At 43.3% G+C, this 21,438-nt stretch overlaps 1 protein-coding gene across 5 annotated transcripts in view; it reads right to left on the minus strand.

Annotated features, from left to right (window-relative positions):
* LRP1B (LDL receptor related protein 1B) overlaps positions 1 to 21,438 on the minus strand; it is a 2,012,817-nt gene that overhangs the window by 389,150 nt on the left and 1,602,229 nt on the right. For all 5 annotated transcript variants that reach the window (XM_075317168.1, XM_075317164.1, XM_075317167.1 and 2 more), the window contains exons 42-43: positions 14,219 to 14,408; positions 8,667 to 8,871 (exon numbers count right to left, since the gene is read on the minus strand). In XM_075317168.1, the coding sequence (XP_075173283.1) occupies positions 8,667 to 8,871; positions 14,219 to 14,408 (395 nt within the window). The remainder of the gene's footprint in view (positions 1 to 8,666; positions 8,872 to 14,218; positions 14,409 to 21,438) is intronic.

The raw sequence follows: 21,438 nt of genomic DNA on the forward strand, positions 1-21,438 counted from the left end.
GTCTCATCTGTCCATAGAATACTCTTCCAGAACTGAGCTGGCTTCATGAGGTGTTTTTCAGCAAATTTAACTCTGGCCTGTCTATTTTTGGAATTGATGAATGGTTTGCATCTAGATGTGAACCCTTTGTATTTACTTTCATGGAGTCTTCTCTTTACTGTTGACTTAGAGACAGATACACCTACTTCACTGAGAGTGTTCTGGACTTCAGTTGATGTTGTGAACGGGTTCTTCTTCACCAAAGAAAGTATGCAGCGATCATCCACCACTGTTGTCATCCGTGGACGCCCAGGCCTTTTTGAGTTTCCAAGCTCACCAGTCAATTCCTTTTTTCTCAGAATGTACCCGACTGTTGATTTTGCTACTCCAAGCATGTCTGCTATCTCTCTGATGGATTTTTTCTTTTTTTTCAGCCTCAGGATGTTCTGCTTCACCTCAATTGAGAGTTCCTTAGACCGCATGTTGTCTGGTCACAGCAACAGCTTCCAAATGCAAAACCACACACCTGTAATCAACCCCAGACCTTTTAACTACTTCATTGATTACAGGGTAACGAGGGAGACACCTTCAAAGCTATGATTCCTAAACCCTTTCTCCGATTTGGATGTGAAAACTCTCATATTGCAGCTGGGAGTGTGCACTTTCAGCCCATATTATATATATAATTGTATTTCTGAACATGTTTTTGTAAACAGCTAAAATAACAAAACTTGTGTCACTGTCCAAATATTTCTGGACCTAACTGTATGTGACATGTTTGCACACAGTAACCCTTTATATACAGGACCATGTTGAAATGTGAAGTTCTCAATTACATCTTCTTCGGCTGGAAAACATAAATATTCTTTTATCAATTCAGTGTCAACACATTTCTAATAAATAACAGGTCATTTTTCAAGAGGTGTGAAAATTACAGCGCTCGGAGGTGTCCAGCCTTAATGAACAATGCTTTATTTGAATAGCGCAGTTTGACACCGCTGGAAGCAAATTGTTTTTCTGCAATCACAAGTCACAAACATATTATGACGCGAGAAAGAACAGGTGCCGCCGCGAACAAGTATACTTGGTCAGAGGCCATTGTTCTAAAAAATTGGCCTTTCTTTGTTCTTCTAAAATAGTGTTCACTCACTGAATTGTGTAGACGAGGAGCAGAAAAAAATCATTTTTTGTCGTTTCTGTTGTTGCATACACACAAACAAGCAATCAAGAGGCAGGATGACACATTCCATTCTTAAAACCCCTTGTAAACCTGCACCGACTCTTGCATTTTGCAGTATTTTGGAACGCGGCGTTACATATTTGTCTTTTTTTATTTTCCCAAAATGAGGCTGACATTATGCTCTAATCCCATTCTTAGCGGCGACAGGTTTGTGTTGAGAGATGTGCCAGAAGCAAAAGCATAAAAGAATGCCAGACTTTTTGAGCTTTTGTATACTTTTGATATTTTGTATAATTCCAATGAATAAGTTATTGAAATAAAATGTGTGGGCGATGAAACAAAAACAAGACAAAACACATGAAAAACACAAATTCTTACTAAAAACATAAAGATATTACTATTTCAGACATTTATGACATATGTATGGATCATCATATCATGCAGTATTGGGGTATATAGTGCCCTTATTATTGACATAGGTGCAAAGACCGCTTTACACGCTACGACATTGCTAGCTATAGCTAGCGATGTCGTGCACGATAGAACCCACCCCCGTCGTACGTGCGACATTTGGTGATCGCTGCCGTAGCGAACATTATCGCTACGCAGCGTCACACGCACATACCTTGTCAGTGGTGTCTCTGTGACCACCGAACAATCCCTCCTTCAAGGGGGAGGTGCGTTCGGCGTCATAGCGATGTCACAGCGGCGTCACTAAGCGGCCGGCCAATAGAAGCGGAGGGGCGGAGATGAGCGTGCCGAACATGCCACCCACCTCCTTCCTTCCGCATTGCCGGCGGGACGAAGGTAAGGAGAGCTTCCTCGTTCCTGCGGTGTCACACACAGCGATGTGTGCTGCCGCAGGAACGAGGAACAACATCGCTATTTACCTGACAACGATTTTTTGTAATTAACGACCTCTCCAAAACAAACGATTTTTGTCTTTTTTGTGATCGTTTTAGGTCGCTCCAGCCTGTCACACGTTGCGACGTCGCTAACGGCGCCGGATGTGCGTCACAAACACCGTGACCCTGACGATATATCGTTAGCAATGTCGCTGCGTGTAAAGCCCCCTTAAGTCGAAGAGCTAGAACCTGCGTCTATCAACCTGTTCTTCCAAAAATAAGACCTCCCCCAAAAATAAGCCCTAGCAGGAATTTTCAGCCTTTTCGATGTAAGGCTTAAATATAAGCTCTACCCTAAAAATAAGCTCTAGTCGCCGTTCAATAATAAAGCGTCCATGCAGCTAAAAAAGTTAAAGAATTCTGCAGGACACTTCATTATAGAAAGCAGACACCCCCCAAAAGAAAGAAGAGAGAAGAGAAAAGACCGCGCAATCATGCTGACCAGATGAAGAGCAGGAGGACCTGCAGTTGAACGCATCAAGGACCTGCGGCGGAATGCAAACCCACACACATCAGATTGTGCATACATCAGATCACACACATCAGATCACACACCCACACACATCAGATTGTGTATACATCAGATCACACACATCAGATCGCACACCCACACACATCAGATTGTGCATACATCAGATCACACACATCAGATCACACACCCACACACATCAGATTGTGCATACATCAGATCACACACATCAGATCACACACCCACACACATCAGATTGTGCATACATCAGATCACACACATCAGATCACACACTCACACACATCAGATTGTGCATACATCAGATCACACACATCAGATCACACACCCACACACATCAGATCGCACACATCAGATCGCACACATCAGATCACACACATCAGATCACACACCCACACACATCAGATTGTGCATACATCAGATAACACACATCAGATCACACACCCACACACATCAGATTGTGCATACATCAGATCACACACATCAGATCACACACCCACACACATCAGATCACACACATCAGATCACACACATCAGATCGCACACATCAGATCACACACATCAGATCACACACCCACACACATCAGATTGTGCATACATCAGATAACACACATCAGATCACACACCCACACACATCAGATTGTGTGCATACATCAGATCGCACACATCAGATCGCACATCCACACATATCAAAAAACACACTCACAAACATTAGATCGCACACACACACATCGGATCGTACACCTACACACATCAGATCGCGCACCCACACGAACATCAGATCGCGCATACACACACGAACATCAGATCGCACACATACATATCAGGTTGCACATAATCACATATCACGTCGCACAAACAAATACACATCAGATTGCACACACACACACACACTCACCACATCCAGCAATACCGATTGCTTCTGGCCAGAAGGGGAACCTGGGACGCAGTGCGGTGGAATGCATAGAGGACCTGTGGTGGAACGCATCTGCCGAGTCCGCCATTCCACAGCAGGTCCTCATGCTCCACCGCACTGTGTCCCATCTTCCCCTGCTGGCCGGAGGCAATCGGAATCGCAGGATGTGGCGAGAGTGTGCGATCTGATGTACTGTATGTGAGTGTCGGTCAGAAGCAGGGGAGGACCGCTGTATAGCATACCTGCTGGGAACACCCGCCGAAGATCGCAGGAGGACCTGGGAGCCACGCAGATGTCCGGGGTCAGATAAGTATGATTCTCCTGGGAAGGGGGGGGGGTCTGCTTTTGGGAGGGTAAACTAAAGGGTGCTTTACACGCTGCGACATCGCTAACGATATATCGTCGGGGTCACGGTCTTTGTGATGCACATCCGGCGTAGTTAGCGACATCGCAGCATGTGACAGCTAGGAGCGACGATGGACAATCGTAAAAACAGCAAAAAACATTGACACGTCGCTCCTTTTCCAAATATCGGTGATGGTGCATGCTGCAGGTTGTTCGTCGTTCCTGCAGCATCACACATCGCTATGTGTGACACCGCAGGAGCGACGTACATCTCCTTACCTGCGTCCACTGGCAATGAGGAAGGAAGGAGGTGGGTGACATGTACCGGCCGCTCATCTCCGCCTCTTCTATTGAACGGCCGTTTTGTGACGTTGCTGTGACGCCGAACACACCTCCCCCTTGAAGGAGGGATTGTTCGGCAGCAACAGCGACGTCGCAGAACAGGTATATATGTGTGACGCTGCCGTAGCAACAATGATCACTACGGCAGCGATCATCACATATCGCACCAACGACGGGGGCGGGTGCTATCGCTCGCGACATTGCTAGCAATCGCTAGCGATGTCGCAGCGTGTAAAGCACCCTTTACCCCAACCATGTTTCTTCATAAATAATACCTACCCGAAAATAAGTCCTAGCGCTTATTTCGGGCCAAAAAAAGTATAAGACAGTGTCTTATTTTTGGGGATTTTGTGGGACCAGTGCACAATGAATTACATCAGAGCTTCAAGGATTTTTTTTAAAATAATAAATTTGCGAATGAGGGATAGTGTTGGGGAGTCTTTGCTTAAAAGAACTATTTTTTCCTGTGTCTTATTTCACTTTATGTTTACTGGGGTGTCTTACATATGCCTCTCCTTTACTAACACCAGGGCCAGCTGACATTACATAGGTACATCAATCCCAAAAAATATTACCCCAATGGCCACCACATAAGGGCAATCGGGAAAAGTTGGGGAAAAGCACCAGAATTAGCGAAATCAATGGCAACACCAGTTCCAGGGCAGCTATGGGCTGCTATTTTCAGGTTGGAAAGGGCCAAATAAATATTGGCCTCCCCAGCTTAATAATACCAGCCCCGAGCTGTCTGCTTTAACGTGGCTGATTACCAAAAATAGGGGCGACCCCATGTCATTGTTTTTTAATTATTTATTAAATTAAACAAAGCTAAAAACTCCCTTTAGGGCCACATGAAAGGCAGTAAAGGGAGCAAGTGTTAAAATTCTGCTCTTATTTAAGCTCTCCTTCTTAGATCAACTCTCCCTGAACTACTTATAGAGGACGGTGTGCCGAGCATTGTGCCCCGGATAGCATATAAGACCTAATGATGCAATGTGGCCGGCCAATCACAGTATTGCCAGTAGCCAACATGACCACGGCATTACCACGTGTGGCAGGCAATTTCTGCATGTGCATTGGCTGTCTAACAGCCATGAAATATACGAAGTGGGAATTCAAGCTTTTGCTCAAGCACCCACAATCCTGAATGAAGTAACGAGAATACCCGAGCACTCCGATGCTCGATCGAGTATTGAGCCTTGGCAAGCACGCTCACTCATCACTAGGTATGACCAATTAAAATAAATTAATCTCATTTGTCTTCTTCTCACGTCAAGCCTTGACAAGTGATTTCTAACTCATTCTCTTGCCACATCTTCTAGTATTTATACCTTACTGTTGCTGGTTATGTGCTAAGTACTTTAAAGGGACTCTGTCACCAGGTTTTTGCTATGTAATTTGACAGCAGCGTAATGTAGGTACAGAGACCCAGCAATGTATCACAAAGTTTACTAGATGCAGCAGTTCTAATACAATCAATTTTTCCCGCTGTAGCAGAGCTCAAAAAGCTAACCCCACCCACACCTCTGATTGGCAGTTTTCTATGAACATTTGTGTATTTACAGTAAGCTGCTAATCAGTATTGGAAGCGTGGTTGGACCACAGCAGGTCCAGCAGTGATAATCTTCTGCTGATAAAACACTCATTGTATTGAAACAACCGCACAAAAGCCTAATAAGTGACACATTGCTGAAATCAGTGTCTCAGCTCATACTGCCAGATTCCATTTCAGTAGAGAAAACCTTGTCCAGTTTTTCCCTGGTTGGATGGTAGAACTCACAGCTTTTTGACTATTGGAATTATGAATTAAAAAAAATGCAATTAAAAATTTACAGAAATAAAAAGCCAAAACAATTCCTTAGAAGGTGTCTTTAAAAGTTGCATGTGTACGCCTTATGAGCCTCAGGACGTTGTTTAATACTACACGGCACATTTCTTACCAGCCGTGCGTCCCGGAATGACCTTCAGGTCTAAATCAGTAAAACTCACCCAAGGCTAACAAAAATTGCTCCAATATTCAGGAATGAATGAGAAGTGCAAGGATCCATTAGATAATGTCACCATAGGTCTATGACTTTTGTAATTGATGTACAAAGCATCAGGATCACAGCGGGAGGAAAAAAAAAGCGTTGATAGTATTTTTTTTTACTAAGAATTGACCTATATATATATTTAGGTCAATGTTATGGAAAAGCTTCTATAATATGTAATTGGGTGACATGACCGCATCTCCGGGATAATGCAATGACAGGGCCTTCACTCAAGTGGTGGTGCCTATTGATTGGTTTTTGACAATTGACACTTTTGGGCATCCGATGAACAAGTGAGTTACATGGGCAAGTGAGTCTAGAGAAAGATTTGGCATTTTTTGCACTCGTGTTACAGCTGTGTAACCAATGAAATGCCACTTTGCTAGAATTTTTGAAGGGCAAAGAAAGCCTTAATAAATAAAAAAAGCTTATAGTCACCCATCCTAGGTGCATCCTAAGATGTCCTTCTGTCACAACCCCGGCCAGGCCTGACAATTGGTCACTCTTCATTATTCAGATCTTAGAGTACTGACTAAGATTTACAGAGCTAATGAGTGGAAAAATCAGCATGGAGCTGCGGAGGAAGGATAGGTGAAGGATGGGACTAGGACTGGTGAGGGATGGACGAAAGACAGGTGAGGGCTGGACCTAGGACCGGGTAGAGATTAACAAAAGGACAGGTGAGGGCTAAATCTAGTAGAGGGATGGGCCTAGGACAGGAGAGGGATGGGCCTAGGACAGGAGAGGGATGGGCCTAGGACAGGAGAGGGATGGGCCTAGGACAGGAGAGGGATGGGCCTAGAACAGGAGAGGGATGGGCATAGGACAGGAGAGGGATGGGCATAGGACAGGAGAGGGATGGGCATATGACGGGAGAGGGATGGGCATAGGACAGGAGAGGGATGGGCCTAGGACAGGAAAGGGATGGGCCTAGGACAGGAGAGGGATGGGCATAGGACAGGAGAGGGATGGGCATTGGACAGGGGAAGGATGGACAAAGGACAGGTAAGGAATGGATGAAGGACAGTGGAGGGATGCCCCTAGAACAGATGGGGATGGGCGTAGGACAGGAATGGATGGATGAAGGACAGGTGAAGGCTGAACCTAGGACAGGAGAAGGATGGGCCTATGACAGGTAAGCAATGGATGAAGGGCAAGTGAGGGATGGACGAAGGACGAAGGACAGGGGAGGGATGCACCTAGGACAGATGGGGATGGGCGTAGGACAGGAAGGGATGGATGAAGGACAGGTGAGGGCTGATCCTAGGACAAGAGAAGGATGGGCCTATGACAGGAAAGGAATGAATGAAGGACAGGTGAGGGATGCACCTAGGATAGGGGATGGGTGGATGAAGGACAGGTTTATGCTGGACCTAGGATAGGGGAAGGATTAGCTCTGGACAGGTGAGGGATGGGCTTAGGTAGGGTAAGGAATAGACAAATGACAGGTAAGGGATGCGCCTAGGACAGAGGAGGAATAGATGAAGGACAGGTGAGGGCTGGACCTAACACATGGGAGTGATGGGCCTAGAACAGGTGAGGGATGGGCCTAGGACAGGGGTGTAATGGGCTTAGGTCAGGTGAGGGATAAACCTAGGACAGGTCAAGGACAGGTGAGAGATGGCCCTAGGACAGGTGAGGGAGGGGGATAGGACAGGTGAGGAATGGGCTTAGGACAGATAAGATATGGATGAGGGGAAGGGTGAAGGATGCACCTAGGACAGTTGAGGGATGAACAAAGGACAGATGAGGGATGGGCTATGACAGATGATGAATGGGCTAAGGACAGGTGAGAGACAGGCCTAGGACAGAAGAGGGGTGGGTGTAGGACATGGGAGGCATTGGCTTAGGACCAGTGAGTGATGGACATATGAAGTGTGAGGGATGGGCTTAGAACAGGGGAGGGATCGGATTTAGACAGGAAAAGAATAGGCCTAGGACATAGGAGTGAGTGGTCAAGGAGAGGTGAAGAACAGGCGTAAAAGAAGTGAGTATAAGCTTTTATTATTTTTTATGCCCTGCCCAGCCCACTGTTGTTTACAAAACATTAGGCCCTGGATAGAACTAAGGGTATATATATATATATATATATATATATATATATATATATATATATATATATTATCCATTTAAAGCAATTTTGATGTGGACAAACTTATTTCAGACAGAATCAAATCTGACGGCTGATTCATAATATCTGCACAAGACTTTGCCAAAAAAGACAGTCATTAAATCTATAAAATGGTATTTTGGGACAATTCTGAATATCAAGCTAATAATAAACCAACACAGTACAGAGGAATGTCAGCAAAATATTACTAATATTATAACATTTTAATGAAAATAGTCAATTTACTTTTCAGGGTGTATCACTTGTAGAAATCTTCATGGGGGGCTCTAGTATAAATTTTACTCAGTTATCCAGAAACTAGAAGAAATGTCTCATTTATACTACATTTGTTTCCAAATACCCCTTGTCACTTACGTATCGGTGCGATCCATCATATTCACATCTCTCTATCTTTCCCAGGCTGCCATCGGAGTAGTAGAGTTTCTCGGCAGAGTGATCGATGGTCAGGCCATTTGGAGTAACAATATCCGTGCTCACAATGACCTGGGCATTTTTCCCGGAAAGGGTGGACCTCATGATACTCGGGTGCTGTTCATTCCAATTAGTCCAAAACATTAAACTGAGAATAAAAAATAGAGGAACATTTTAATGTGAATTGAAAAACACAGATTTAATTTGCACATATTCATTTTTACAGAAGATTATAAAATGTGAATAAAAAGGAATCAAGGCCATTACTTGGCAATACATGCTGAAGGCTTTAAAACAGAGTAAGGCTTGAAAATTAATGCATTTTTTTTACCAACATTATGCATCTACATTGCCCTATTGTTAAGGTTCATTTTATTTTTATCCATTAGACATACAAAACGTGACGAGCAGTTCCAATTAAACCACCCAGGAAATGGTAAGTGTTACATCAGACTAGTTTTTATACAGTATATATACAGACTATATATATATATATATATATATATATATATATATACACTGTATATACAGTACAGACCAAACGTTTGGACACACCCTCTCATTCAAAGAGTTTTCTTTATTTTCATGACTCTGAAAATTGTAGATTCACATTGAAGGCATCAAAACTATGAATTATCACATGTGGAATGAAATACTTAACAAAAAAGTGTGAAACAACTGAAAATATGTCTTATATTCTAGGTTCTTCAAAGTAGCCGCCTTTTGCTTTGATTACTGCTTTGCACACTCTTGGCATTGTCTTGATGAGCTTCAGGAGGTAGTCACCGGAAATGGTTTTCCAACAGTCTTGAAGGAGTTCCCAGAGATGATTAGCACTTGTTGGCCCTTTTGCCTTCACTCTGCGGTCTAAGTCACTCCAAACCATCTCGATTGGGTTCAGGTCTGGTGACTGTGGAGGCCAGGTCATCTGGCGTAGCACCCCGTCACTCTCCTTCTTAGTCAAATAGCCCTTACACAGCCTGGAGGTGTGTTTGGAGTCATTGTCCTGCTGAAAAATAAATGATGGTCCAACTAGACGCAAACCGGATGGAATAGCACGCCGCTGCAAGATGCTGTGGTAGCCATGCTGGTTCTGTATGCTTTCAATTTTGAATAAATCCCCAACAGTGTCACCAGCAAAGCACCCCCACACCATCACACCTCCTCCTCCATGCTTCACGGTGGGAACCAGCCATGTAGAGCCCATCCGTTCACCTTATCTGCGTCGCACAAAGACACGGTGGTTGGATCCAAAGATCTCAAATTTGAACTCATCAGACCAAAGCACAGATTTCCACTGGTCTAATGTCCATTCTCTATGTTTTTTAGTCCAAACAAGTCTCTTCTGCTTGTTGCCTGTCCTTATCAGTGGTTTCCTAGCAGCTATTTTACCATGAAGGCTGCTGCACAAAGTCTCCTCTTAACAGTTGTTCTAGAGATGTGTCTGCTGCTAGAACTCTGTGTTTCATTGACCTGGTCTCCAATCTGAGCTGCTGTTAACCTACGATTTCTGAGGCTGGTGACTCGGATAAACTTATCCTCCGCAGCAGAGGTGACTCTTGGTCTTCCTTTCCTGGGGCCAGTGTTTTTCGTGTTTAATGCTGTACCCATGTGCTAGCCAGACTTCTTTTTAAGGATCCAATTAACTTTATAATTTTTAAGGATTGTCAAAGTTCTGGTTTCTTCTTTGGATTTTTCAAAAAGTCATATGCACGCCTGAATAAAGACTATAATTCAGCACACAAAAGGTCTCATATAGCTACTGTATATACATTATATACATATATATATATATATATATATATATATATATATATATCATGTGTGAAATCCAAAGGAAGGTAGAGACAAGCGGCACTCATCAACATACAAGTAGCGGTATTTTATTTTTTCATGTGAAAGGAGGGTACAAGTGGTGGGTGAAGGTGAGGAGAGGCTCGCAACGCCAGACAACGGCGAGCCGTTTCACACTCCTTGTGCTTCAACAGGTCCTGTGACAGGACCTGTTGAAGCACAAGGAGTGCGAAACGGCTCGCCTTTGTCCGGCGTTGTGAGCCTCTCCTCACTTTCCCATGAAAAAATAAAATACCGCTATTTGGATGTCGATGAGTGCCGCCTGTCTCTACCTTCCTTTGGATTTCACACATGGTCTGCATTCTTCTGGGACGTGCACCCGACACTTGAGGTATGAGGAGTGATCTTATAGCACATTACCGCTTGGATTAGCTGTGCCCGTTGTTCTTATATACATATATAAAAAGTTACGAGTTTCAGAAAAGGGTGGCACAAACCAAAGTACTGAAATTTTTCAAAATCAACAAAATCATACTGACCTGAAAAATCATTTTGCCAGATGAAGAAGCACAAATATACAATAAAGACATAAAAAATGAAAAATGCCCAGTGATGAAGGTGCTTAAGATAGTGGTCTCAAGGTCCTGGCCATTAGGATAGCTAATCAATATTTATAAGTGTGGAATTCACAAGATAATAGTGATATTTTATGGTGACCTTTATTGCCCAAGGAGATACTATTTCCTATCGAGTTGCAGACCATATATGTCCATATGTCGACAAATCCATTTAATAAATTGAGAACAGTTTAATTTACGATTTAGTCATCGGAACATTGCGAATAGGTCTATTTGTTTAGTCCTCACGGGTATATAGAGCGCTGCACTGTGTGTTACATAATGAATGACCCTAAACTTCACATTTGTTTTACTGCCAAGAATAACATTAGGCTAAATGAAGAGATGTTTTGCTTGAAAGGATTGACATGATTAGTCTTTGACAAACACATGACTCTTCTGTACATGATAAAAGTGACAACGCATCATTAGGCTTTACACTAATAGTACAAAAGAGCTGACACGGCTACTGGAAAACCCTTAAAAATTGATGCAACTTGGATTCCTTGGGGACCTTCCCCGGATATCTATCCTCTCCACAGGTCCTGTTCTTTCATAGTAATTATATTTTGTTGATTACACAGTGACTATACGCATTGAATACTCTGTATATATACAACTCGCTGGTATACATACTTATCAGCACGCTTGAAAGAAAAATCACAAAGAAGATGAAATAAGGAAACATTGGAAGTTAACAGAAAAAATTCTTCAATCCATTAAAATATATATTTACAAATTTTTTTTCATAGGGATAAATGAATTAAACTGGAGTTTAATTCTTATATATAGGGGGCAGTATTATAGTAGTTATATTCTTGTACATAGGGGGCAGTATTATATTAGTTATATTCTTGTACATAGGGGCAGTATTATAGTATTTATATTCTTGTACATAGGGGGCAGTATTATAGTAGTTATGTTCTTGTACATAGGGGCAGTATTATAGTAGTTATATTCTTGTACATAGGGGCAGTATTATAGCAGTTATATTCCTGTACATAGGGGCAGTATTATAGTAGTTATATTATTGTATATAGGAGCAGTATTATAGTAGTTATATTCTTGTACATAGGGGCAGTATTATAGTAGTTATATTCTTGTACATAGGGGCAGTATTATAGTAGTTATATTCTTGTACATAGGGGCAGTATTATAGTAGTTATATTATTGTACATAGGAGCAGTATTATAGTAGCTATATTCTTGTACATAGGGGCAGTATTATAGTAGTTATATTCTTGTACATAGAGGCAGTATTATAGTAGTTATATTCTTGTACATAGGGGGCAGTATTATAGTAGTTATATTCTTGTACATAGGAGCAGTATTATAGTAGTTATATTCTTGTACATAGGGGCAGTATTATAGTAGTTATATTTTTGTACATAGGGGCAGTATTATAGTAGTTATATTCTTGTACATAGAGGCAGTATTATAGTAGTTATATTCTTGTACATAGGGGGCAGTATTATAGTAGTTATATTCTTGTACATAGGGGCAGTATTATAGTAGTTATATTCTTGTACATAGAGGCAGTATTATAGTAGTTATATTCTTGTACATAGGGGGCAGTATTATAGTAGTTATATTCTTGTACATAGGAGCAGTATTATAGTAGTTATATTCTTGTACATAGAGGCAGTATTATAGTAGTTATATTCTTGTACATAGGGGCAGTATTATAGTAGTTATATTCTTATACATAGAAGCAGTATTATAGTATTTATATTCCTGCACATGGGAGCAGTATTATAGCAGTTATATTCTTGTACATAATGAGCAGTAATATAGTAGTTATAATCTTGTACATAGGGGGCAGTATTATAGCAGTTATATTCTTGTACATAATGAGCAGTAATGTAGTTATAATCTTGTACATAGGGGGCAGTATTATAGTAGTTATATTCCTGTACATAGGAGCAGTAATATAGTAGTTATATTTTTGTACATAGAGACAGTATTATAGTAGTTATATTCTTGTACATAGAGACAGTATTATAGTAGTTATATTCTTGTATATAGGGGGGCAGTATTATAGTAGTTATATTCTTGTATATAGGAGCAGTATCATAGTAGTTATATTCTTGTACATAGGGGCAGTATTATAGCAGTTATATTCCTGTACATAGGGGCAGTATTATAGTAGTTATATTCTTGTATATAGGGGGTCAGTATTATAGTAGTTATATTTTTATGTACGTAGAGGCAGTATTATAGTACTTATATTCCTGTACATAGGAGCAGTATTATAGTAGTTATATTCTTGTACATAGGGGCAGTATTATAGTAGTTATATTCTTGTATATAGGGGGCAGTATTATAGTAGTTATATTCTTGTATATAGGGGGCAGTATTATAGTAGTTATATTCTTGTATATAGGGGGCAGTATTATAGTAGTTATATTCTTGTATATAGGGGGCAGTATTATAGTAGTTATATTCTTGTATATAGGGGGCAGTATTATAGTAGTTATATTCTTGTACATAGAGACATTATTATAGTATTATGTTAGTTTTATTCCTATCTATTATGAGCTCTGTTAGTTTTATTCTTACATATACAGTTATCAGTGCTGGTGTAATAAACTTATTACCACAGATTACAACCGTGGTTTTGGAGATTTTTATACCATACCTATCCATTGCTGCGCCTGGTATCACAGCTCAGCCTTATTTATGTAAATGCAGGTAAGCACATTACTATAGTGAATGACAATGAGGAAATCCTCCCTCAATCAACATAAAACAATTTTATCAATGTGCTCCATATTATTTTTCTTATACTTTAAACAAAGACTTTGCTCTGATTCGGAACAGATTATACAAGGTCAATTCAAAGTTTGGATTTTAGTTCTAAGCGGAAAACAAGGCATAACGTGGCATAAATAACCAGTCTCCTTCTATCGCTGGCATACGTTAATTGGCCAACTGCTATAAATATGCATTCTCTAGGAAAAGGTTAATTGTAAATATCCCATGAATTGCTCCTGTATCTGGAGAAACATCTGCCTGAGGAAAGAATCAAGCACTTAAGCTAAAGTTGCACGCCATAAATTACATAAGCCTGAAATCATTTGCATACTTTTGGCATTCATCGAGTGCTAGGACGTGGGGGTGGTCATCTTCAGACATGGTGATAACAGCCTGCCGGTTGAAGGCCCCTCTCCGGCTCTGGTCCACGGTATGGCGTGTGATGGATGAGGTAGTAGAGCTTGTCCAGTAGAGAGTATCCCAGGCTCGGTGATAAGCCAGACCTTCCACGGAGCCCACATCTGTCAAGTAAACACCATAGAAAAATTAGATTACCTCGTGCTGTTAGACAACCTTAGGAAGTCTTGTAAGATTGCATTCGTAATATCTCACTTTGGTCTCAACTGTGCCAAAACATCTAAAAAACCCCAACAGAAAACAAAGTGGCAAACGAAACATGTCAACGATAAATTGCATCGACCATAAACATTATGGATCAAATTTCCTTATTTTTAATATTCATCAAATTATATTGGTTTCCATCCATTATAATTCTAAAAAGGCAAAAAGACATCTATGATGCTGTTTGTGCATAACTGCACATGATGTTGAGTTATGAGGGGTTTTTTTAGCATCTAGAAATTCTATATTTTACTGTTACTTCAGCAGATGCAATCAATTTGCAGTTAATTCCATTGTATTTGATAAAAATGTATTCTTTGTCTCTTTGTGTCAAGGATCAAGTGTAACAAATGACCAGGGAAGATAGGGTTACCTAGGGACACCCTAATACTGGGGTCCCTGAGTTCACCCTCACACCCGGAGGTACCCTTGAAGAGGTCTGGGCCCCCAACCTGGCCCAATGTAATTCTATTGTATGAACTGAGGATTTCGATTGCGTTAGGGCAATGACAACCAGAGACGGGTTCTTGGTGCAAAGAAGTTTTATAATATGCAACCAACAATATGTACACAGAACAGAACATAAACACAGTAGAACATAAACACAGTAAATACCTGCCAGGTTCGGAGCAAAGGGGAATTCCCAGGACCGCGCACCGGACTCCCCCAGGGAGGCCACCAGGAGCAAACCCCTATACAGGGGCTGTCTGGCGATCACCCCAGAAGGCCTAAATGCACAGCAGCCGGGATATGAAAGGGCAACAGGTTATAGTCTAAAAATGTCCGTACTGGATGTGGAACACGGGTCCTAGGGTGGATATGTACCGGAAGGGACCGGGCACAAAAACCAACCAGAGACGGCAGACAGAGTCCGGGACCAGGGAGGGCACAGCTCGATGAGACCAGGTGGAGTCCAGGGCCGGTGTCAGGTGATTCACCAGGATCCAAAATAACAACAAGGAAATGAGAGCAGCAGGGCAGGAGTACACAGGAAGCAGAATACTCAAGCAACTAGACTAAGCTTAGGGATGGGCTTTTAAACAGATGAACAGGAAGTAGGGCAACAGAAGAGAAAACTCCATGTTAACAAAGGGCAAGATCCAATGTCAGCAAACTGGAAATCCCGGAACACTGACACCCAGACTCCTGTCCTGACCCTGATGACAAGTCCCAACCATACCCACCACCTAGGAGACTGACCAGGACAGAGATCTCCTAAAACCCCTACAACAACGAACTACAGACAGGGGTAAAATAAAAACCCATACACACATAAAACCTACACCAGGGAACAACCAAGAAGATACAGGTAATGGAAAACAAGGGAAAGGAGGTAGTACAAAAACAAAACAATTTGCAACAAACCGCAACAGACAGGCAACAACCATGTCCTCTCTGCTCCCAGGCTAGCTCCTAACTGAATAGAATAACCAGCACCAAGTGCAGGAAGCTGAGGGCTTGAATCCCGTCCGGAAGTTGAATAACTGCTGCCAGCTGAGCAAGTCTGCTGCCGCACCAGAGAAGCAATTAACCCTTTATTTGCCGAAACAAAAAACTTCATTTAAAGTGCATGGTCCAAGATGGTAAGGTAAGAGCTAGCCCTGATCCTGTCCCTATGCACGTGACACATTGTTTATACATTTTTACTTTCCGGTTTATGTTTTTTGTATGGATGATTTGTCCCAGTGTAACGCGTGAGCTTTCTACTCAGAGCAATGCCCTTTCTCTTCCCTTCTCGCTAAGGCAATGTTTGCCCAGTCTGGATTTGGAGTGCAAAAGTCTGCTGTGAATTTTTAAGAATATACATAAATTTGGATGATTATTCGTACAAGGATTAGCTCTATTGAAGTTTAATAGGACTAATCAGTGGCTTTTCAGATAGAAATCCGCATGAATAAAGAATTTGCTGAGGATTGTGTTAGCCACAGCATAGTCATTACTGAGTATACATTTTTTTAAAGCATGTTAATGGGGCATGAAAGCTCCTATAACGTACCATAAAAATATACTTGCAGCAAAAACACCTCCAGCGTATGAGAAACTCCCGTTTTATTGCATTTTTCATGTTCAAAAGTTGTTCTCTTAGACCAGGGATCCCAAACCTGTGGCTCAAGAGCAACATGTGGCTCGTAGGCCTATGATGCGTGGCTTGCGGCTGTGTTCCAGCTTGTTGCATTAGCACCAGGTCTAGTAAACATCTAGGAGGTCTCCAGATGGTGACTTTTGTGAGTAACTTCATAATAAAAGAGCAGATCTGAATGTGGGTAACTTAGGGGTACTTTGCACGTTGCAACATCGCTACTGCGATATCGTCGGGGTCAAATCGAAAGTGACGCACATCCGGCGCCGGTAACGACATCGCAACGTGTAAAGCCTAGATGCGCCGATAAACGATCGCAAAAGCGTCGAAAATCGGTGATCTGTGTAGTGTCGGTGATTTTCATAATGTCGCACCAATAGGAGATACGATGTTGTTCTTCGTTCCTGCAGCAGCACACATCGCTGTGTATGAAGCCGCAGGAGCGAGGAACATCTCCTAACCTGCCTCCACCGGCAATGCGGAAGGAAGGAGGTGGGCGGGATGTTTACGTCCCGCTCATTTCCGCCCCTCCGCTTCTATTGGCCACCTGGCGTGTGACGTCGCTGTGACGCCGCATGACCCGTCCCCTTAGGAAGGAGGCGGGTTGCCGGTCAGAGCGACGTCGCAGGGCAGGTAAGTGCGTGTGAAGCTGCCGTAGCGATAATGTTCGCCACGGCAGCTATCACAAGATAATGCATGTGCGACGGGGGCAGATGCTATCGCGCTCGGCATCGCTAGCCGATGTTAGTGATGTCGCAACGTGCACAGTACCCCTTAGGATCCCTTAGATTATCGTATACTTCCTGAATGTGATTTATCTGGAAAAGCTTTGGTGGTCATTTTACTGATAATGTGGGTTCTGAATGTGGCCTGTGACCCTCTCTCTGAGCTAAATGTGGCTCTCAAGGTCAGAAAGGTTGGAGACCTCTGCATTAGATCAACCATCGTAAGATGTGTTGAGTAACAGTGGCTCAGTGGTTAGCACTCCAGTCTTGCAGCTCTGGGGCCCTGGGCCCTAAGGACAGCATCTGCAAGGAGTTTGTATGCTCTCCCCGTGTTTGCGTGGATTTCCTCCCACACTCCAAAGACATACTGATAGGGACTTTATATTATGAGCCCCAATGGGGACAGTGTGTCTGATATATGTAAAGCGGTATGGAGTTAACAGTGCTATATAAGTAAAAAAAAAATATATATATATTTTTATAAATCTAGTCTTGTTAACCAAGCGGATCTCTTCGGTAACTTTTCATTTTGAGCATCTTTTTGAGAGTCACGCCTAATTGGCTGAAATATTTGATAGATTCATATATAGAGAAAAGGGAGCCATATCTTAGGAATGGAGAGGAGCCACAACAAAATAGAAAACAATGATAAATTAATTAAAACAGTTGCATTTACACCAGTGATAAAATATGTAAAGTGCTTCTTCACTCACACCCCTAGAGACAATGGTGAAGACTCAAATAGATCAATAATTTTGATCCGGGTGTTTAAAGCTATAATGTTAACCTCCAAACTACCAAGATGTAGGCTGTCTTACACCGCAAAAGTAAATTCCAAAAAAAAGATAGTGGTCCCAAGAGGTCACCAATGCTAATGCTAACAGATAGGGGATAATATATATTGTGTAACTATTAGATAACAAGAAACATTGTAGGAACAATATACCTCCAATATGGCAAGCGTTGACAATATGACCAGAGACAAGGTAAAACCAAGTGTATTTATGCATAAGTATTCCTTAGAGCAGCAGTCCTTACACACTCAGTCTTAGGGGTACTTTGCACGCTGCGGCATCACTCCTGCGATATCGTCGGGGTCAAATCGAAAGTGACGCACATCCGGCGCCGGTAACTACGTCGCAACGTGTAAAGCCCAGATGCGCCGATAAAAGATCGCAAAAGCGCCGAAAATCGGTGATCTGTGTAGTGTCGGTCACTTTCATAATGTCGCACCAATAGGAGATATGATGTTGTTCCTCGTTCCTGCGGCAGCACACATCCCTGTGTGTGAAGCCGCAGGAGTGAGGAAAATCTCCTTACCTGCCTTCAGCGGCTATGCGGAAGGAAGGAGGTGGGCGGGATGTTTACGTCCCGCTCATCTCCACCCCTCCGCTTCTATTGGCTGCCTGCCGTGTGACGTTGCTGTGACGCCACACGACCCGCCCCCTTAGGAAGGAGGTGGGTCGCCGGCCAGAGTGACGTCGCAGGGCAGGTAAGTGCGTGTGAAGCTGCCATAGCGATAATGTTCGCTACGGCAGCTATCACAAGATATCGCATGTGCGACGGGGCAGGTACTATCGCGCTCGGCATCGCTAGCCGATGCTTGCGATGTTGCAACGTGCAAAGTACCCCTAAGGATTGTGAGCAAATCAGGCTTAGGGTCCCGTTACACGTAGCGACATTCCAGAGATCCCGACAACAATACAACCTGGTCAGGATCACTGGTATGTCGCTAAATGGTCGCTGTTGAGCTGTCAATCAGGCAGATCTGCACAGCGACCAGCCATCAGCCACCAGCGACCTATGTAACGACGTCTCCCTGCATACTCAGAACCGGCGCGCCGTCAAACATGCCAATGAGTGCTGCACAGCGGGAGACCAACGAGAAAAAAATAGTCCTGATCGTTTTGCCCTCTTGCTGCGGCTTGTCACACACAGCGATATCGCTGGCGAGTTCACTGATATGTCACAAAACCTGTGACGTTTAAGCGATCTCGTTAGCGATCTCGCTATGTGTGACGGGGGCTTTATTCCTTGCTGCAAGCAGTATATGAACAAGAGACCAGCACTCCAAAACTTGCAGTAATCTTTAGGATTGAATCCATAGAAGCACAGTACAAACAAAAAGAACGCGTTTTCGACTAGACCTTTAGCCTTTGTCAAGGTTAAAGGTCTAGCCGAAAACGCGTTCTTTTTGTTTGTACTGTGCGTCTATGGATTAAATCCTAATGATTACTGCAAGTTTTGGAGTGCTGGTCTTATGTTCATATATTATTTGGGTGTGCCATCCCTTGACTGAGCACCTGCAATTTTGAGTGCTGCCTGGATATCACTTCTTATTGCTGCAGGCAGTAGCATTAAGCACATAGCCTGAGTGGGACAGAGAGGACAAGCAGAGTGGAGTAAAGATTTGTGCCATCCGGGTCTTTCGTGTGAGTTAGAGGTACAGGTGTCCTCTGTTTCTAAGATAGGTCGGCAAGGTGTGGAGTAGGTGCTAGATGTGATGTCACCCCCTGAGTACTTTGGCATCAGAGGACTCAAAAATCCCACTTGTTTGTTTTCCCTGATGAAGAAGCCCACAGTGTTTCAATAAGCTTAGAATTTTGTAGTCCCCTGTGGCCAATGTACTCAGGGGTGATGTTGCCCCCAGCACTAACTCTTCACTTTGCTGGCTTTGCTAGGAACATTGATGGACAAATTTTCCCAGTCGCGCCATCTGAGGTAAAAGGATAACACTTCACATGGGGCGCTAATGCTACTTATGTGTGATGGTAGTCACTACTTACGGGTAGCATGGATGGATGAGTAGTCAGGAAAGCCGGGGCCTGGTAACAGGAGGACACGTATGAGCACAAGGAGTAAGCAAAGGCGTAATCAGGTCAATATCTGAGGGTCAGAAATCCAGGAGAGCATGTAATAGGTTCAAGGAGAAAATAGAGACGTGGTCAGGAAACGTTCCAAGGTCAGAAGGCAGGAGGTTATGACAGGAACAGGATGCGGGCAGAGAGGAGTCAAAAAACAGTCCGGGGTAAGAAAACCAAGATCAGAACACTAACAGAGACACAAGCCCACAGCACAACCGCAGAACCAGAGAGTACAACTGGCAAGGTTCTGGGCCAGCATGCTCAGTAAAGAAGCCTGAGCAATTACCAGGAAGGTGGAGCACCTAAAGAGATCAGCACCAACATGGAATCCTGCGCGGTCAATCAGGCCGCTAGCTCAGTAACTCAGGAAAGCGCAGCAGAGCATCTCCAAAGCCAAAATGCTCAGCACACATGAATCGTGACATTATAGAATTTTTCTGTCACATCTACACCAGGCAAACAAATTTACAAATTTATGTCAAGTGAGAGAACCTCTTTAATGCACATACACAACAAAGCAGAAAGACATAACAAGATCTCCCTTCTCACCTTCTCCTCTAAGGGGTACTTTGCACGCTGCAACATCGCTAGCCGATGCTAGCGATGCCGAGCGCGATAGCCCCCGCCCCCGTCACACATGCAATATGTAGTGCGAGCTGCCGTAGCGAACATTATCGCTACGGCAGCTTCACACGCATTTACCTGGTCGGTGACGTCGCTGTGACTGCCGAACAATCCCTCCTTCAAGGGGGAGGTGCGTTCAGCGTCACAGCGACGTCACCGCGACGTCACTAATCGGCCGGCCAATAGCAGCGGAGGGGCGGAGATGAGCGGGATGTAAACATTCCGCCCACCTTCTCCCTTTCGCATTGCCGGTGGACGCCGGGCGCAGGTAAGGAGATGTTCCTCGCTCCTGCAGCTTCACACACAGCGATGTGTAGAGCTGCAGGAACGACAAACAACATCGTACCTGGGGACGCACTAACATTATGAAAATGAACGACGTGACACAGTTCACAGATTTTTGCCTGTTTCACGCTCGTTCATCTTCTCTCCCAGGCTGTACACGTTGCGACATCGTTACTGGCGCCGGATGTACGTCACTTTCGATTTGACCCCGGCGATATCGCAGTAGCGATGTCGCAACGTGCAAAGTACTCCTAATAGTCTTGCACAGACATTAAGGAAGAGATTCTATTGTTGCATCTTCCTCTTTTCCAAAAGATGTATCTTCTTGGACTAAAACAATTGTTGAATATAT

Source organism: Anomaloglossus baeobatrachus, chromosome 7, assembly GCF_048569485.1.
Source record: "Anomaloglossus baeobatrachus isolate aAnoBae1 chromosome 7, aAnoBae1.hap1, whole genome shotgun sequence".
Classification (NCBI taxonomy): Eukaryota; Metazoa; Chordata; class Amphibia; order Anura; family Aromobatidae; genus Anomaloglossus; species Anomaloglossus baeobatrachus.